General features: G+C 40.2%; 1 protein-coding gene across 1 annotated transcript in view; it reads left to right on the top strand.

Moving 5' to 3' along the window:
* Window positions 1-18,093, top strand: part of clybl (citrate lyase beta like) — a 58,247-nt gene that overhangs the window by 17,080 nt on the left and 23,074 nt on the right. The window contains exon 2 of the mRNA XM_052082499.1: window positions 13,571-13,769. Coding sequence (XP_051938459.1) covers window positions 13,571-13,769 — 199 coding nt within the window. The remainder of the gene's footprint in view (window positions 1-13,570; window positions 13,770-18,093) is intronic.

Raw genomic sequence — 18,093 nt, forward strand, 5'->3', positions numbered from 1 at the left:
AGCTTGGGCACACCTGGCAAATCCTGCTTCCGATTTGTGTTACTTTTGTTGAGGGAAATATGTTTTTGATTTATTCATTGTGGTGCATTTCAGCCTGTGTCCCCTGATTATATCAACACTTCAGTGTGGGAAATGTGGCATTGAAGCAAATGTCCTACAGTCATTAATGTGGGTAAGTGACAGAAGGTAGCTAAGGGTTAATTCTCACAGCATACCACAAAAATGTTGAGGCTTTCAGCTTAGAATCTTTTTATGTGGGGTGCCAGAAGGGGCTGTGAGGGGGCTCTTGGCCTATATAATACTTCCATGGTTTTGGCAGTCAGATTTTCAAGAAACTTCCTGGTGTGTCAGGATCAATCAGACCTAAGCCAGTCTTAATTAAAGGCTCGCGGCCGGGCAGAAGTCGAGGGCAAGCGGCATCCCCGTTGGTCAGAAGAATGAAGTGTCTGTCATTACAACACTATAGGGAGCATCAACTTTATGACTTAAATTCCTTTTTAAAATTCTTCCTGGGCAATAGTGACATGCCCAAATTGACCATATCTTAGGGGGTTGAATTAATTAAAAACATACAAATACCTCTTTTTCTTTTGTTTTTTTTAAGTCTCCTTATTTGTATTACAGGTGTCATATTCATATGTGACCACTTGGGGGCACAGGCAATGTAGGGAGAGAGTGGGATGAGCTGGTGGGGGTTGTCAATGTTCAGTATTGGTGTGGTGGTGGTCCATTTAATTAAAGCGACTATGATCCAAAAACCTCAGTCATGACACATCATGGCCCACAAGAGATGAAATAAGAGGAAAAAACAAAAAAGAAAATTACACAGATGTCCCCCTTTTTTCCCTGTCCTGCTTTTTTCCCTAGTTATAGTTCCAAATGTGAACATCAGAGCACTGTGCCTTGTGTAAATTTCAGAAGTCTCCCAAGTGGATCTTTTTTTCACACCCATCTGCCTGACTTTTTCCTGGGGCCCGAGTCTGGAGTATAAGGGCATGTTTTTGGTTGGGAGAGGAGGTAAAGCAATCAGCAGGACACGTCGGTTCGTAGGCCAAATTTCCTGATGGTCTGATCGACCATCTGACCCTGCTGCAGCCACATCCAAGGCTCATCACTGTAGTTCAGGCTGGCCAAGCTTCTGTTCTGACATTGTTCATTTCACCACCTCAAATGTTGTTCATTTTCGCTTCTGGTAAACCAACCTTTGTGATCGAATCAGCCAGGCCTCTTGCTCTCTTTTTTCAGTTTTTTGTGAAGTATTAGTACAGCTAATAAGCCAAATTCAGAATCAGGTCTGCATTTTTAGTTTAGTTTTGTTTTTTTATTGGTGGGGGAGTTATGTTAATTTGAACTCATGCAGCAGGGTGTCTTCAGATTCTATTTAAGTATTTAACTTCCAAAATGAAGGCCTTAATTTTCCATAAAATAACGTTTAATCCTTCAATCCGACGTGCAGTATTTAATGCAAAGATCAAATGTATTGCTTTAGGAACCTTTGCTAAGAATGTATTTCAATGGGTTACCTTTTCATGATGAAAATGTCTGAGTAAAATATTTATATATTTCTTGTTGTTACATATCGGGGGTTGGCAACACAAGGCTCTTTAGCTCTTTAGTTTTCCGATGCTGTCAAAATGTGTCGAATAAATATTAAATGTAAACATTTCATCAACGAATATTAGCGGCATAGCCTGCGACACGCGTTTCTATTAGCAAGGCGGGATGTCAGTCAGGGGGCTGTTGTAAAAATAAATAAATAAATAAATAAATAAACAGGGCGGCCCGGTAGTCCAGTGGTTAGCACGTCGGCTTCACAGTGCAGAGGTACCGGGTTCGATTCCAGCTCCGGCCTCCCTGTGTGGAGTTTGCATGTTCTCCCCGGGCCTGCGTGGGTTTTCTCCGGGTGCTCCTGTTTCCTCCCACATTCCAAAAATATGCGTGGCAGGCTGATTGAACACTCTAAATTGTCCCTAGGTGTGAGTGTGAGTGCGACTGGTTGTTCGTCTCTGTGTGCCCTGCGATTGGCTGGCAACCGATTCAGGGTGTCCCCCGCCTACTGCCCGGAGACAGCTGGGATAGGCTCCAGCAATCCCCGCCACCCTAGTGAGGATCAAGCGGCTCGGAAAATGAATGAATGAATGAATGAATGAATAAATAAACAGCTGCATTTCATATACAATTCAACGAGGGTACTTGCTAAGAATGGGCATCTGTGCAGCCAAGAGAAGCATTTTTAAACGTACACGTGAGCTACGATAGTTAGCACGCTGCGAAAGTGCGTCCCGTGCCTGGTTCATCTTAGCGGCCATTATATCTGTTGCTCATTACAGCATGCGTGTGTAAGTGTGTGCGTATGCGCGTGTGTGCGGTAACATGTTGCTCGTGGGAGGTTGGTTGTCCGAAAAGTAGATATTCTGTCAAAAAAGTTTGGCCACCCCTCCTCGACAGGATGAACTGCAGGGGGGGAAAAAATTAATCATGAATGCTCGTGTATTTGCAGCCAACTTAGTCATGTTGACAGCAGGCTAATATAGCTCATATAGATAAGATACATACAGCATGATGTGTTGCCCTCGTTATAAGGCTTTTTTTTTTTTTTTTTGCGGCTCCAGACATTTTAGTTTTTTTGTTTATTTTGGTCCAATATGGCTCTTTCAACATTTTGGGTTGCCGACCCCCGTTTTATATTTATATATACATGTATGTTTTCATGCTTTTTTTTATTCATTTTACAGAAAACAAGGAAGTGCAATTATCAGTCATGGCAATTTTCCGCGTATACGCGTAAATCCACCGTTTTTATTTTTTAATTGATCATTTTTGTGAATCCATCCTAAATCCATTGAGAATATTTTAGAGGGGGGTCAGGTACCTTATCGTCGAGTTTTCACGAGCTCTCCCGATCAGTCTTTCCATCTTCCGATTGTAAACAGCCCTGCGATTGGACGTGTATGATGTCTTACTTGTTGTGAATGGTCGCCCCGTCCAGGCCACGCCCCTTTCCGCTTTTTTAATCACTAGCCATTGCCATCCCTGAATTATTGCAATATCTTGCATAATCAACCATTGGCATGGAAGTCGTGGCTGTTTCATCTCAGCGTTTCAGTGTTTTTGTGTTGTGCTATTGTAGTTGTTTGCTTGTTTTCCCCAGGTCCTTTCGATACCACCTGGTTGAACTCAATATACTGTTTGGTTGATGAAAGGTTTTTACATGTGAATGACCAAGAAAAAAAACATGTCTTTAAAAACAAATTTAAGTTGTTCTGTCTATAAATCTTTTATTGGAAGCAAGAACCATTTAACATTGCAGTATATGTCCTTTATTTGGCCCCCCTGGCATCTTTTCATACACTATTATTTGTACTACGACTACCATCCATTCATGTCCAGATACAAATTTGAAATGTATTCAATCACCAGGCTAAATGGTTTATTTTAAAATGAGTAAAATAACATGAATATGACACAAGACAAGACCCAACATTCTTTTTCTCTCGTCTCATTTTCTAAGTACCTGAGTCTTCAGGATCTGATACCACATCGTCATTATAAGTACAACTTCCAATTCCAATAACGTTGGGACATTGTTTAAAACGTAAATAAAAATGGAATACAATGATTTGCAAATACTGTTCACTGTATTTGAATACAGTACAAAGATAAAATATATATTGTTCAAATTAACTAGATTTTTTTTGGGGGGGGGGGGGGGGCATATGTACCACTGTGTCATATCACCTTTCTCTTTAACACTCCTAAATACCTCCTCGTTGCCCATCTTTAAAGCCCTCCTCAAAACTTACTTGTATTCTTTGGTGTTCGACTCAGCCTGACTTAAATTTGTTCTTGATTTTACTGCTTGGTGCTTTCTACCGCCTTTATTACCGATTCGTCTTACTGTTTATTGTGTATGTTAAATCGCTCCATGTACAGCACTTTGTATGCAGCGATGGCTGTTTGAAAGTGCTCTATAAATACTGTTGACTTGACTTGACTTAAATTAAAGTCTGGAAACTGAAGGCACAAATTTTTGAAGCTTTGTTAACCAGTTCACACATGGAGTGTACCAAACAGGGTTTTTTCCCCTCAACTTTACCAGTTTTTTGTTGCTCTTGTCCCATAATCTTTTGCGGACATCAAATTCAACATTTGAAAATATAGGTAAGAAAAGTATATTCGTTTTGTGACATATTCAATTGAATATAGGTTGAAAAGGATTTGGAAATCATTGTGTTCCGCTTAGGTTTCTGTTTCACTCATTGTCCCAACTTCATAGCAATGAGTGTTTGTAAATCTCCTGAATAACGGCATCACTACCACTCTTGAAATGAGATGTGCCATCTTGTTTAACCCTGCTTGAGATTTATGGCAGTACAGGGATAAAAAGAGGGTCAAGTAGTCCTCTTGAGCAAACGGACATGGTGACAGCGTTTTGGGACAAGTGTTCCACGAGAACCAGGCTGCCCTTCCTGCTGACAGTCAACCCCGCGTTTTGCGCAACCACAGCGAACCCCCTCAGTCATCCAGCCAGAGGGCTGTGAACCTGCAAAGGCAGCATAATGAAGCCATATAAGCCTGTTATTTGCTGCTTTACGGCTAGTTTTATGAAGGTGAGTGGACAAGCAGCTCAGAGAATGGTTCCTGTCACTTTACAGAGAGCATTACCAAGAGAAAAGGAGCGTTGAGGAGGGAGGACAGGGCTCACTGCAGAATGGGCCGGGGCCTTTATGTCAGTTCTGCCTTGGCTTTGATGGGTAGCGGCCTGGCTGCGGGCTATCACTGCTACATTTTATTTTACGTCTTCCCCTTTTTGTTTGGGGGTTGGGGAGTGCGGGGGTATGACCTATGTACTTATTCCCACCTCCTCTTCACTAATCAATTACCACATTGATCCATTAATCAGGCAGGGGGGGTAGCCAGTGAAAGGCCCCATGGGTAGGTCTAAAAAACTGTGAGCTCGGCCTTGGGCTATCATGCAGGAGTTACTTCACCTGTGGTTGCACTGTTCAGCAATTGGCTTAGCCTTAACTAAAATGCATTACTGCACTAATCGACATTTACAATTGTGTGTAAATTAAATTTGTTGCTAAACATCTGGAAATGGTCATTGTAAAAATATGGGGGGGGGGGGGGGAGTTACGGGAACCATGTTAAGTCCTGAGCAATCTCATACAATTGATAGTTTTGTTTTTGTTTTGTTTTTAAGTATTTTGTATCAAAATACTCCCCATTCATAGATGGTGATGAAGACAATTGAAAATATTGTACTCTGCCTATCAGGTAAAATATACACCCAAATGCTTGTTCGTACTATCATTTACCAAAAGCATATTTTGGACTAGAATCAGTTTGATTGTTTTCAAAACTTTGCATGTAAAGACACGTTTTCAGATTATGGCATTTTTAGTCTCCAAAACAGAGTTACGGTTTTAACATCTCAACTTAATCAGAGTACAGCATGGACATCAGATTTGTTGCGATGGGAAATAATTTTCACCGGCCAGCATTTCTGAGCTTTGGCTGGAAATGATGACATGACTGATTTCAAAACATAAGTCATATAAACAAATGAACAAATTGTTTTGTTTTTTGGGGGGGCGGGGGTTGTCTACTATGCCCCTTCCACCGGTAATCCGTGAGACAATCATTTTTTTTTGTTTTTTTAACAAATGTTATAGAATCTTGTATGAGGCCGAGACATGATCATTTCCAAAATGTTTTTAATTAAAAATTAGTCTCGAGTGAGCGCTTTCAGTCCTGATATTGTAAAACAAGTGAATGGTGGAGTTTTTTTTGTTTTTGTTTTTGTTTTTTTTTCTTTTTTATTCCCATGTTAAAACTTTGTTGAATATCAAGCCCGTGGGAACATAAAGTCAAAATGTGCTCCTTCTAAAAGCCAACAGAGTCGATCACAAAACATGAAGGCATGTTCAGTGAGAGCAAACATGTTTTTGTTTGTCTGACAGTTCCCATGGCGTTCGGGCAGCAGCATAATTATTTTTGCAGCACAAAAAGAAACTGATCTGACGGCCAACAGCTTAAAAAAGAAGGGGAAGCTGCGGGAGCGGAAGTCACCACATTCTGATTGAGTTTTGGTGTATCCTTACTAAAGCCATCCCCCTGGTGTGCCTCTGCCATCGCCAAGTCAATTGACAGAACCGGGGAATGTTTTGGAAAAGAAGCTAAAGGGAGAAAAAAGTTGTTGCGGTTGTTCCAGACTACCCCCCTTTCAGTCCGACCTGGGTCCAGCCGGCGCTTGTGGGTTTAGTGAATTGAAAAGACACTTCTTCTGTGGATTTTTCAATTCTTCGACGTGTCATCAGCCGGGAGTGCTATTGTCCCGCCACCCTTTCTTTGGACTCCTGCTGAGACAAGTCGTGTCATCCCCTCATGATCAGCACTTTTGTTGCCTTTGTTTTTGCTGCTACCTCAGAAGTCCATCTTGCCTTTTATTTGGTTGCCTTTCATGCATAAGGGAACAGTTGTGGCCTGTTGTGGGGCTGTTCCACTGCATTTCCACCAGTGGGGTTTCCTTTCAATGCCTTCAAAGTAGTACAATGGACCTCAGAAGGCCTGAATGGCCAATGCAGAGGGCACAATCCTACAGAGGCCGCTCATTTTGTTTTGCCAGAGTCAATAAAAATGCTAAGTTAAAAGCTAACCCTCTTATGTCCTCCTCAAATGGAACGACTTATTTGACCTCTTTTAAGCCTCCCACTCAATTGACTTTTAATGATAAATTCATTGAAACTGTCAACCAAAGTGTTTTACTCTGCACTTTACCAATAAACGTGTTTTATTTGCTATCCAATAAAAAGCATGTGTGAACAAATTTGAGGCGTTTTAATGCAGAAAATATAAATTGGTAATTGTCCCCCCACCACCCAAAAAAAATGGGGGGGGGGTGTACTTCTTGTATATCTTTATAAGATGGTGACAAATGTTCTTTAAAGTAGATGAAAACAATGTGAATGAACCCTAAGATTTGTTAGCCATTAGAAAGCGCTTTTCATACAGTTGCCGCAAAAACGATAACATGACTGTTTTCCAAAATGTTCATGGTGATGAATCATTTATGCTTTTTTCATTATCAATCTGCCAAAATGTATTTATTGCATTTTGGAGGGTTTCCTTTCCGTTCTCCAAATTTGGTGACGTTTATTTTGCGTCAAATCAGATAAATAGATATAATCCTCAAGATTTGGCTGTACATACTCTTTGTTGGTTAGCAACCACAAATTTAAGAATGGCTTTTCACGAAATAGGGACAGCTTGCCGTCGGCCAGATTGCTACTCTTGTTTGCTATAGTGCTCACGTCCTTTTCATTCAAATGTTTGCCTTTCTGGAGACCCCGATAAAGATGTCTCCATCCGTCAAAGGAAGAACAGGATTAATGTCATTTTATACGGGAGGGATGACAAAAGTCCACAGTCGGTCCCCTGGCATTGCAGTGGAGACCTCGCATAAAATGCATTGTGCGCAGATTTGCGGGCTTTGAAGAAAGCTGGGGGTCTTTGAGAAGGATTACAGGTAGAACAGGCATTGGCTGCCCAAGATAACTGACATGACTTCATCCTCATTGTGTAGATTAAGCCATAAAACCCAAACTAATGAGTCCCGAAAGGGGAGGAGGACACGGTGGGTTGGGGGGGGGGGGGGGGCATTGTTCATGACTATCACTATTTTCAGATCAACGTTATTGCTGCAATGGATGACTCAATACAAACCATTTGGGACTATCTGTCCTAAGGGTACCTTAGGGCCAACGTCAGACAACACAAATGTAGCCCGATGTTTGAGCCGACAGATTTGTTGCATACAAATGTAGTATCTCAGCCGATTTTCTTGTCTTTATGCGTCACAGCTCATGTAGCGTAACCTACTCAATGATTGGTCATGAAGTGTCTGAGACGCTTCACGATCAAGACCATAACCACATGTAAATTTCCCCAGTGTGGGACAAGGATATCTTATGAAAGTCTGGAATCTCATATTGCCGCAAAGTGCGACATGTCCTTCATCGTCCCCAAGCGGTTCTTTGGCGTTGACCAATAGGAAGACAGTGTCCTTCCTACTCATGATGAGATACTGAATGTGGCGCGCACAATCACAGTGTGGTATACATTCTTGAAAAAGTGACTTGAACAAAAGGGGAGATAGTGGAAAGTATATGAAGCGTTTCAACTTGTGCTATATTTACATTTATATACTGCAAAACTTGTAACTGATCATTTTTTAATTTATATTTTTTATTATTTTTTGACTTTTCTGAAGGAATAAGCAACGCAAATGCATCCATGTCCTCCGTTGAGATGACTACAGCTGCTCCCGACAGACCTGCACCAATAAACTGAATCGTGAAGGAAGCACACAATGATTAGATCTGGTCGGTCGGTGATGGACTTGTTGTGTGACATCTCACCTATTCCAAGACACAGATCGATATTTATCTGGTAGTCTGACAGCATGATCGTCGTGAACAAAAAAAATGTTGTGGCGTTAGAAAAAGCCATGACACAACAACCTTGCATTTGACTACCTTCTCTTTATTAACTGTTGGCAACATTAAAAGTTAATGAACCCATTATTTTCAAAACATTTTTAATTAGAGAACACTAAAATAAATGTTCGGAGCTCCTATTTCCACATACTGTAGCTGACATCATTTTGTACTTCTTTCGCCTGCAAACAAGTTGAGAAAGATGAATGATGCATGAATGATATCTCTGCTCGTTGCTGTTCAGTAGTACACTTAATTTTGCCGCACTTGCCTCAAGATAATATGATCAACAATTTACACATTCAACCCAATTGTCACAATAATTGCATTACAGAGATTATTGGAGGCTCTTGCAATGGGGTTTCTGCACAAAGTTAGAACACACACAGACTCACTTAACGTGTGGTAATGGAGTAGTGAAGTCAGTCGGACTGCCGAGAATAGTCAACTCGTCACCTTTATGTCGCCAATCGATATGAATTAATGTCATCATTTTTTTTAAAGTACCTCTTTTTTTTAAACTTGTCTCAACTGCCATGTCTCCCGTTGGTTATCTTTGATGCACATCCCCAATAGCAATAGTTCAGATCATCTGTGATGTCAACGGATGCACTATGGCTCATACTATGATATCTGACCAGTATGTTAGGAACAGAGCTCCAAAGTGGGGGCGCATTTCACGAAAATAAGAATGCGGTGCAAACCTGCCTTTCTGGCAATATAATGGTAGTAGCATCTACCAAAGAAGTAACTAAGGTGTTGCTGATGGCTGGTTCCGTTTCTGACCTCGAGACAGTCATGCAGGGAAACCACTTCTCGAGTTAGCTGCGAACATTTTCTTCAGCCATATTCAATTCAGTTACAAGTTTATTGTCAAATGTGCTGTATACAGCACAGATAAAATTATTACACAAACTGTGGTATGAGTTTGATGTAACGTTGTAACAGCACTTTAATAACATATATTGAATGGCACAATGGTAAGGTGGTCGTCACCCAACCCAAAGGTTGTGGGTTCGATCCTGACCATGTTGAATTGTCCACAAGCAAGATAGTGAACCCCCAAGATCATCAGTAGGTAAACAAGGAATCAGCGGTAAAGCGCTTTGAATACCTAAGGGAGAAAAGCGCTCGACAAGTGAAAGCCCATTTGATCATTTTCAGGTGCATACCTCATTTTGATTTTTCAGATTGAAATAATATTTTAAAATTACACTTACTAGTGAAGCAAAGAAAATAATTTTGGATAAAGATGAAGTGAAAACATCACCTTAGAAGTATTTATTGTAGTTTTCTTCAGCACTGTGCCTTCTATTACTACCTTTACTCTGCAGTTTGCACATGCATCTTTTTGATTTAAAAAAATTTTGATGTCTAAGACGAGTGAAAGCTGATTACAAGTAGGGTTTTTTTTTTTGTATTTATAACTTTTCGGTGTATAGTTTTTGGTTACATTCCTGTATGGTTTGTGCTCAAGACCTGAGGCAGTGTGGAGATGGTGTCCTGCTGAGTATTCTTCTCTCCTTTTATTTATTTTACACAGTCCAAAGTGCCAGACAGGTTGACATGAAACTAGAGAAATATTGCTGGCTTATTTCAGACCGTTTTTTGTTTGTTTTGTTTCATTTTGTTTTCCCCAACCACCCATGGACAATTTTAATCATCTGAATGTCGTGATTACTCCTTGGATACATGATTTCCTCTCCCCGAAATTGAGTCTATAGTCCTTACAACCAGCAACATTAGCATGTAGTTTGCATATGCATCACGCAATGATAACTGGAGGGGAAGAAACCCAAATCTTTAATTTAGTACATTTACCACACAGCATCTACCTGCACCTCCATGTTGGAGGTAATTGTGTGAATCTACATATTGAGTGCATGGCTGTTGTCATTCTCTGTTTTGGAGTGCGGTCTCTTGTTATCTGCCATCATTCATGTGGTACAAAGAATATTACCACCTGAATTAGGCCATTATGCTACCAGTTGGAGGCCTGTAGAGTTACAGGAAATGCTTATCATTATATTGTGGTAATGAAACAACTGCCGCAGGCTAATTAATTCAACACAAGTGTGACACATTAAAAGGAAAAGCAACATAAAATCGTAAGTTGTTGTGGCGTATTCATCATGCCATGGAATATTAATTCTCTCTTTAATGTCGCAATTCTGGTTCTGTCTATGTGTTGCTGCTGTTTTGATTTGTTCCCCTTAGCCATTTAACAAGATGGATGAACACAATGTTTCCAAAAGATATACACTAATTTCACCCTTGTAACAAAAAAACGGGTCCAGATTTCCGGTCCTCGCCTTGTTTTCAGTGCCATTTGGCCCGTGTCTGCTGCCATGGCCACCACCGCCATTCTTGCTAATGAGAACCAGCACCATATAAACCCCCAAACACACACTCACATCTGATTGCAGACCAGTAAATGCAGTTGCTGTAGCCATGTCCTACCACTTTACAGATGCTTACATACCCAAAAAGCCCTGTGCTATCATAACCTTTCATGTAAAACCCGGAAGAATGACGAGAAGGGAAATGCATTGTTAATGTAATCTCATATGGCGTGTTGGCGACTGTTTTTCATATACAAGACAGAAGAGGTTGTCAGCCAGATGTAGGCTATTGGAACTAAAAGTATATTTTGAAGACAATGTTTATGTATTGTAGGTTGGTAGAAAAAAAAACGGACACAGGACTGTGTCCAAAGTCTATACACAGCTGCACACCTGAATACAAGCTATACTTTACATAAAAAGTTCCTAATATCCCTTTCTTACAAGTGTAAAAGAATGTTAACCACAGTTGTCGAAACCTAAAAGAAAGCTGACTTAACTTCCCAAGTCATAATGTGAAAGTGAGTATCATTGCTGAGCAGATCTTTCTTTTTTTTTAATATATACAGGTGTATATATATTATTTTTAAGGGTTACCAATAACTATAAAACAAACCAAAAAAGGTTAAGTGTTATAATAAATAACAATATATAGGTGGCCCTGAAGTCTTCTTCCTGTTTTGAGTATTTCGCGCAACCTTTGGGGTACATGTAACCTCAAATTAATAGTCGTTCATTTAAGTTAATTTTCTATTAAATGTACACTTTTTTTTTTGTTTGTGGCCTAAAAACATCCAAAACAGTACACAGTTATGGTTTTGTATTTTTCCCACAGCATACCACCCATTCCAGTATGGGATTATAAAAAATGAATATATATTTTTTAAAAAGCTTATCTAAATTGGAACAGTTTATCCAAACTTACCTTGCTTTTGTTGTATTGATGCTGGTCGCTCTGGACGTGACATTAGCGTGTGATTCCTGCCATAGAGAAGAAGGGCTCGATGTGGAAAAAAAAAACTGTATACTGTACCAAAATCAGTGTAAAATGTCAAGAGGCATGCAAGAGTGATTACATTACGTGATTAGTGATCACGAGAAATTTTCTGGTCAATTATCATGATCAACTGTGGCGATCGTCACTTTATTGCAGAAATGTGCACAACAGTCACCTTTACCTGACCAAACGAAAGCTATACCTTTAGCTGAGGGCAGTGAAATACTTGGATACCTGGAGTTCTCTGCAGACGAGTCTATTCTTGCGAAGAGAAGTTAATCATCGTTGGTTTTGTGGCAATGGTTTCCGAAACAAAGTCATGTTGGTGGTTGATCTCCTTAAAAAACAGCATTATGCATACCAATAAAACAGTCATTCAATGCTACAGCTGTTGTACTGTTGGGTTGGTATTGCTGCACTATTTTTATCCGTTAATCTCTGTTACGTTCATGTTAATAAAATGTTGACCTGCTCCTCATTTTCAGTGTTTCCTCGTTTTCAGTACAGATACTTTTAACATTGGCATTTCAAAAAATGTTGAAACAGTGGAACAATTGTGATGATTTCAGACCAGATAATTTGGAAAATGTGTTATTGTTATTTGCCATATCATCACATAAAGTCAGAGTGCCATGCATGATGGAATTTGGATGCTGAAACCCAATGAACCTCTCGTGGCAGTCAACATCAGAGTTTCCTCTCGATATAATTTTTCACCTCTTACTATCTACCCATCCACCCTTTTGTCACATTTTCTGTTTTGTTGATTGAATACTATTCAGTCTTAAGTGCTTAGGTCATGTATGCAAGAATCAGCTTAATTTAGTGGAGATCTCCAAGTCACAAGAAGATTAGAGCCAATACTGACTGGAGGGCATGTGGAAGCGCTGTTGACAGGATTAAGTGGCTGCTGAAGTGATTCCATCTCCTTTTCAAAAAGCAATAGACAAGTGACAAACAGAATAATTCGGCTCATTTTGTAAAGCCCTTCATCCTCCTTTTGTAGCTATCTCACAAAAGGACACTGATACAACAATAAGATCTGTTTTTGTGAGATTTAGCAGTGAAAGATTAAGTTTGTCCTGTCATTTAAAAACTGTACAGTATGGCCTCAAATGACGAATTTAATCCGTTCCCTGACCACATTCTTAAACGGAAACTTTTGCAAACCGATGTTGTTTCCCATTGAAATGAATGGAAATGTTAATCTGTTCCGGTCGCAAAAAAATATTATTTACTGTTATTTTGATCATTGTGCAGTTAAAAATAAATACTGTACATTTCTGCTGCTCTTATCAAATTTAGCCTTGCCGGAGATCTGCGCTCGATTCCATCCCACTGTACAACCGCAACAACCACCCTGCCAACTTTCCAAGACATTGAGCAGTGTGGCTACATTAGCATATGAGTGGCTGAGTGTTTGGTTGAGTTTGTCTTCAACAAAAGAAAAGTAAATCCCAGGTCATCGCATGTATCCCCTCCACTTAAATGAACAGCTGAAGGGCAAACAGGAGCCAAACAAAAACTAACATTTGCCGACTTTCACTGTAGTCACCGTGTGGACCTTTAAAGCTGTATATATTATGAAGATGAATACAACAACAACCTTAAATTATTCAATGTCCTCAACCCTGCATTCATACTGTATAAGGTCTTCTAATTTATGTCACAACTATGTGAATTAATGTGTATTTGCGTGTTTATGTTCTGCATATCTATTGGTTTAACAGGGAGGGTGTCTGGCTCAGGTTGTGTACTACGGGATGGCGTCACCACCATAACCCCGCAGGTGCTTCGCTGCCCTATGTACCCCGCAGAGCCGTGCTCTACTGCCCCGGCAATGATGAGCGAAAGCTGAGGAAACTGGCCACGCTGGAAGTTGACTGCGCCGTCCTGGACTGCGAGGATGGCGTTGCCCTCAACAAAAAGGTATTGGTTCCAAATTTCCCTTGTTTCATAGTTATTTGAATTACACAAAAAAGAAAAGAAACATTTAGCTGATTTCCACAGTGAAGGCAAACTGTTACTCGAGCCTGTCAAAGTTCCCACACATTTGTTGCATCAAAGGTCCAACAGGAGAGCTGCCTGTGTTTTACACAAAAATCAGTCTATCCCGTATGACATCATCAGCACCAGCATCTGGTGTGCTGTATAAAAAAACTTTAATTATTATTATTTAATAATAATAATATTATATAATAAATGTTATTTAATAAATGTTATTTGCCAGGCTCAACACATCAGAAAATAATCATCGCGCCTCTGTTACGGTTCTGATACTACCACTGAAGGTGGTCCATTTTTTAAGAGAGAGAAGGTGGGAACTTGCTGACTTTTATAGTCACTGTAAATGGACTACTTGGACTCAGATGGTGATAACATTTTAGATCTTGTTTGTGTTTAAAAGAGAACATTTTAAGTGTGTTTCAAAAACACAAAAGGAAGCAGACTTAAAATGAACATTTTTGTAAATGATAGCATTAAGATCTGTTCGCACTGTAATTATTAACGTACAATGTGCCATCGATGACTCCATTCATTGTGTATGTGCTACGAGCGGGTAACCATTGAACGCTGTGTTGTGTCAAGGTAGGTGTGACATGCTCTCAAACTGAAAAAATGCTTCATTTGAGAGCGCAGTTGTGGTGAGGTCAGAAGGTGCACCCAATGGCAGATGGGCTGGCTGAGTGATTTCGGAATGCTTAGAGCAATAGATCAACCAGCAGGAGAGGCCTACCTGTTAGTTCTATGTAACCTCCTATTCAAGCACTTCCTCCTCATCTAGGTTCGCATTGCCATCATGATGTCATCCTTGTTTTTAAAACGGGTATCTCGGGTGACATTTCTGACACACCTCATATTTACGTGAATCTATCTATCTATATATATATTGCGCGTCGTCCCGCACGCGGTCTGTCCTTCAGTCTGTCCCTTTTCAAAACGTACCTACTTCACCGCGCCGCTGCGCGCCGCCACTGCGCCGCTCAGGCAGTGGCTCACTACGATCGCGCGGGCATCTTAGCGAAAAAATGTTGTCTACCCACAAGCATTGCAATGAAATTGTTAGTTATTTAGTAGAGCTAAACATCTCTTTATTTTCGCGATAAGCAATGAAGATGAACAAAAAGTTGAACCAAGCAACAACACTTTTGTGGGCCGAAGGCCCACCTTACCAGCCTTCCGCAGGAACTAGCTGATGAGCCGCCCGGAGGGCGGCGAACCACCACCTTACCAGCCTTCTGCAGGAACTAGCTGATGAGCCGCCCGGAAGGCGGCGAACCAGCTAGTGTATTTTAAAATCAATCTGGAATTTTTTTGTGATTTGTTTTTTTTTCAACCAGATTGCTGTCCTAACGACTACTGATATCTTTTTGGTTCCATTTAACATGCAAACTCAATAATACATAAATTGCGACATCAAAATTAATGTGTGTGCAATTTCTATTAATAGTTGACAAATGTGTTTCTTGATTGAGAAGGAGATGTATTAAAGCCTATCAATGAGCAGATGTTTAATTAATAACAACAAATTTACATGTCATCAATGTCCAGTGAAGACACAGGACTTCAAATGTTATCTTTTTAACATCAAAAAGGTTTTTTAGGTTTGTTTGGGGGTTTTTCTGGGGGGGTGACAAAAGAAAACATACTGTCCATGTTATTATAAAAATAGATGTATTATGTGTGAAAGGGTGGGGCATCAGACAAGGAAAAGAAGTAATAATTTGTAAGTGTTGATACAGATCTAAATAAAAGTGTACATTTAGGAATCGTATTGTTTTAATGAATTGAGCTTTCTTTTAAGTTTTACTTTTGCTCACATTATCTACATGCATTGATCATAAATAAAATAATAAAAAATATCAGTCTTATGCACACATTACGTCTCCGTAATGGTTTTGCTTTTGACCTGAATTCGAATTCTTCGGTTGACAGGTGCTCTCACACTTAATCCCTTAAAGGCATACTACCCAAGTAACATGGTTAAAACAAGCACATTTCCCCCTATTATGGTGGTATAAAGGCAGCAGTGCCCCCCTCCAAGGCCTCCTTTAAAACAAGGTGACCATGTCCCACTGTGCAAGCAGCGGGAAAGCAGCAGATGCAGCAGGTGAAAGGCGTTCTCCCCCCGCCTACGCCACTTCCCCATTGGCCCTCTTGAACTGTCCATAAAATTGTGATTGGATAAAGAGTGGGGGTACAAAAATACAAAAAAAGTGAGCTAACAAAGGTCTTTAAGTCATGATAATAAAGATGAATGATATGGCTGCAGGCCGTTCCTGTACTTAGACAAAGACAATAAGATGACGGTCTGCGTGACTGACAGCTCAGTGCCATGACCCCGTGATGATGTCACCGCTTTGGGCCAAAGGAATGCAGCAATTCAGGCTCAAGGAGGAATTCCCTGGTTCTCACTCTGTTGGTAAATCCATCCAAAAGAGTATCCTTTGAACCAACTGTTTTCATATAAAAGAAACCAGAATATAAGCTTCACCTGGGCAATCTACAGTAGATAAAAAACATTTCATCTTGAGTAGAATAATGGCTGTCTGTTTTTTTTTTTTTGTATATCATCACGAGGAAACCTATTTTTAATTTTTCATCTCAAGCCACTAGGGTGTGTGTGTGTGTATACAGTCACACCTTGGTTTTCGACCATATCCCGTTCCAGAAGGCTCTTCGAAAACCGATTTATTCGAAAACCACGTTTCCCATTATAATCAACTAGCTGGTTCGCCGCCCTCCGGGCGGCTCATCAGCTAGTTCCTGCGGAAGGCTGGTAAGGTGATGGTTCGCCGCCCTGCGGCCGGCTCATCAGCTAGTTCCTGCGGAAGGCTGGTAAGGTGGGCCTTCGGCCCACAAAAGTGTTGTTGCTTGGTTCAACTTTTTGTTCATCTTCATTGCTTATCGCGAAAATAAAGAGATGTTTAGCTCTACTAAATAACTAACAATTTTATTGCAATGCTTGTGGGTAGACAACATTTTTCGCTAAGATGCCCGCGTGATCGTAGTGAGCCACTGCCTGAGCGGCGCAGTGGCGGCGCGCAGCGGCGCGGTGAAGTAGGTACGTTTTGAAAAGGGACAGACGGAAGGACAGACCGCGTGCGGGACGACGCGCAATATATATATATATATATATATATATATATATAGTTGTAATAAATTTTAATCAATTCCAAGTCTAGAAAGAACTTTTTTAAAGCTTTTTTTTTTTTTACTCTTGCACCATAACTGTAAACACATGTAATAAGAGAGCAGGTAATATGTAAAATACTGTACAATTTTAACATAAACATTAACATTGTAACATAAAAATTCAAGTAACATCTCTCTCTCTCTCTCTCTCTCTTGTGACAATTGTAGATTACATTATTTTACACCTTGAACTAATAAACCCTAAAGTAATGGCTGTAACTATGGACTCTCTCTGCAAACCTTACGCTATGGTAGGAGGTAACATCCCTCCATCCATTTTCTGAACCGCTTTATCGACACAAGTCCAGTCTCCTCCATATTAATAGTTTGCTGGGGAAGATATTCCTCGGCCTTGATGACATTTTCAAACTCGACTTTAAACTTTTCAGCAGCTTACATGTCTGAACGAGCTGCCTCCTCATGAAGAATCACGGAGTGTATCCCACTTCTTTTCCTCAACTTTTCGAACCATCCTCTGCTTGCTTTGCTATCAAACTCTTCAGGAGCCATGCTAGGATCCTTTTTTTTATCAAATGTCCATACAATTGTCTTGCTTTGCCACAAATTGTATCTTGGCTAAGACTGTCCCTTGCTAGCTCTTTCTCATTTATGAAAATAAGCAAAAGTTTCTCTACTTCCTCTAATATTTGTGGCCTTTGAGTCGAGTGGTGCATTCAAGTGGGCTCAGTTTGGTCGAGAACTGATTTTCGGTCGTAATCTGAGGCATATAAAAACTAGAAATTTTTGGTTGAAAACCGATTTGGTCGAGAACAGAGACGGTTCGAAAACCGAGGTTTGACTGTATAAATCTACACAAGGCTTTCAAAAGACTGTTTTGGATGATAAAATGAAGCAGTTGGTACAAATGAGAGTGCAAGTTTTCTTTATTTTCCAAATGACATTGCAAACTACTGGCCTGGCATGCATCTCAAAGCAATTTTGATGATTTTTCCCGATTATTTTTCTGGATGCAAAACCCAAAGTTTTTGTTTGTAACTTTTCTCATAAATGTAGCTTTTAATGTATTCTGCCACCTTCACCTTTCAAACCTGCTGAG

Source organism: Hippocampus zosterae, chromosome 12, assembly GCF_025434085.1.
Source record: "Hippocampus zosterae strain Florida chromosome 12, ASM2543408v3, whole genome shotgun sequence".
In the NCBI taxonomy this organism is placed as follows: Eukaryota; Metazoa; Chordata; class Actinopteri; order Syngnathiformes; family Syngnathidae; genus Hippocampus; species Hippocampus zosterae.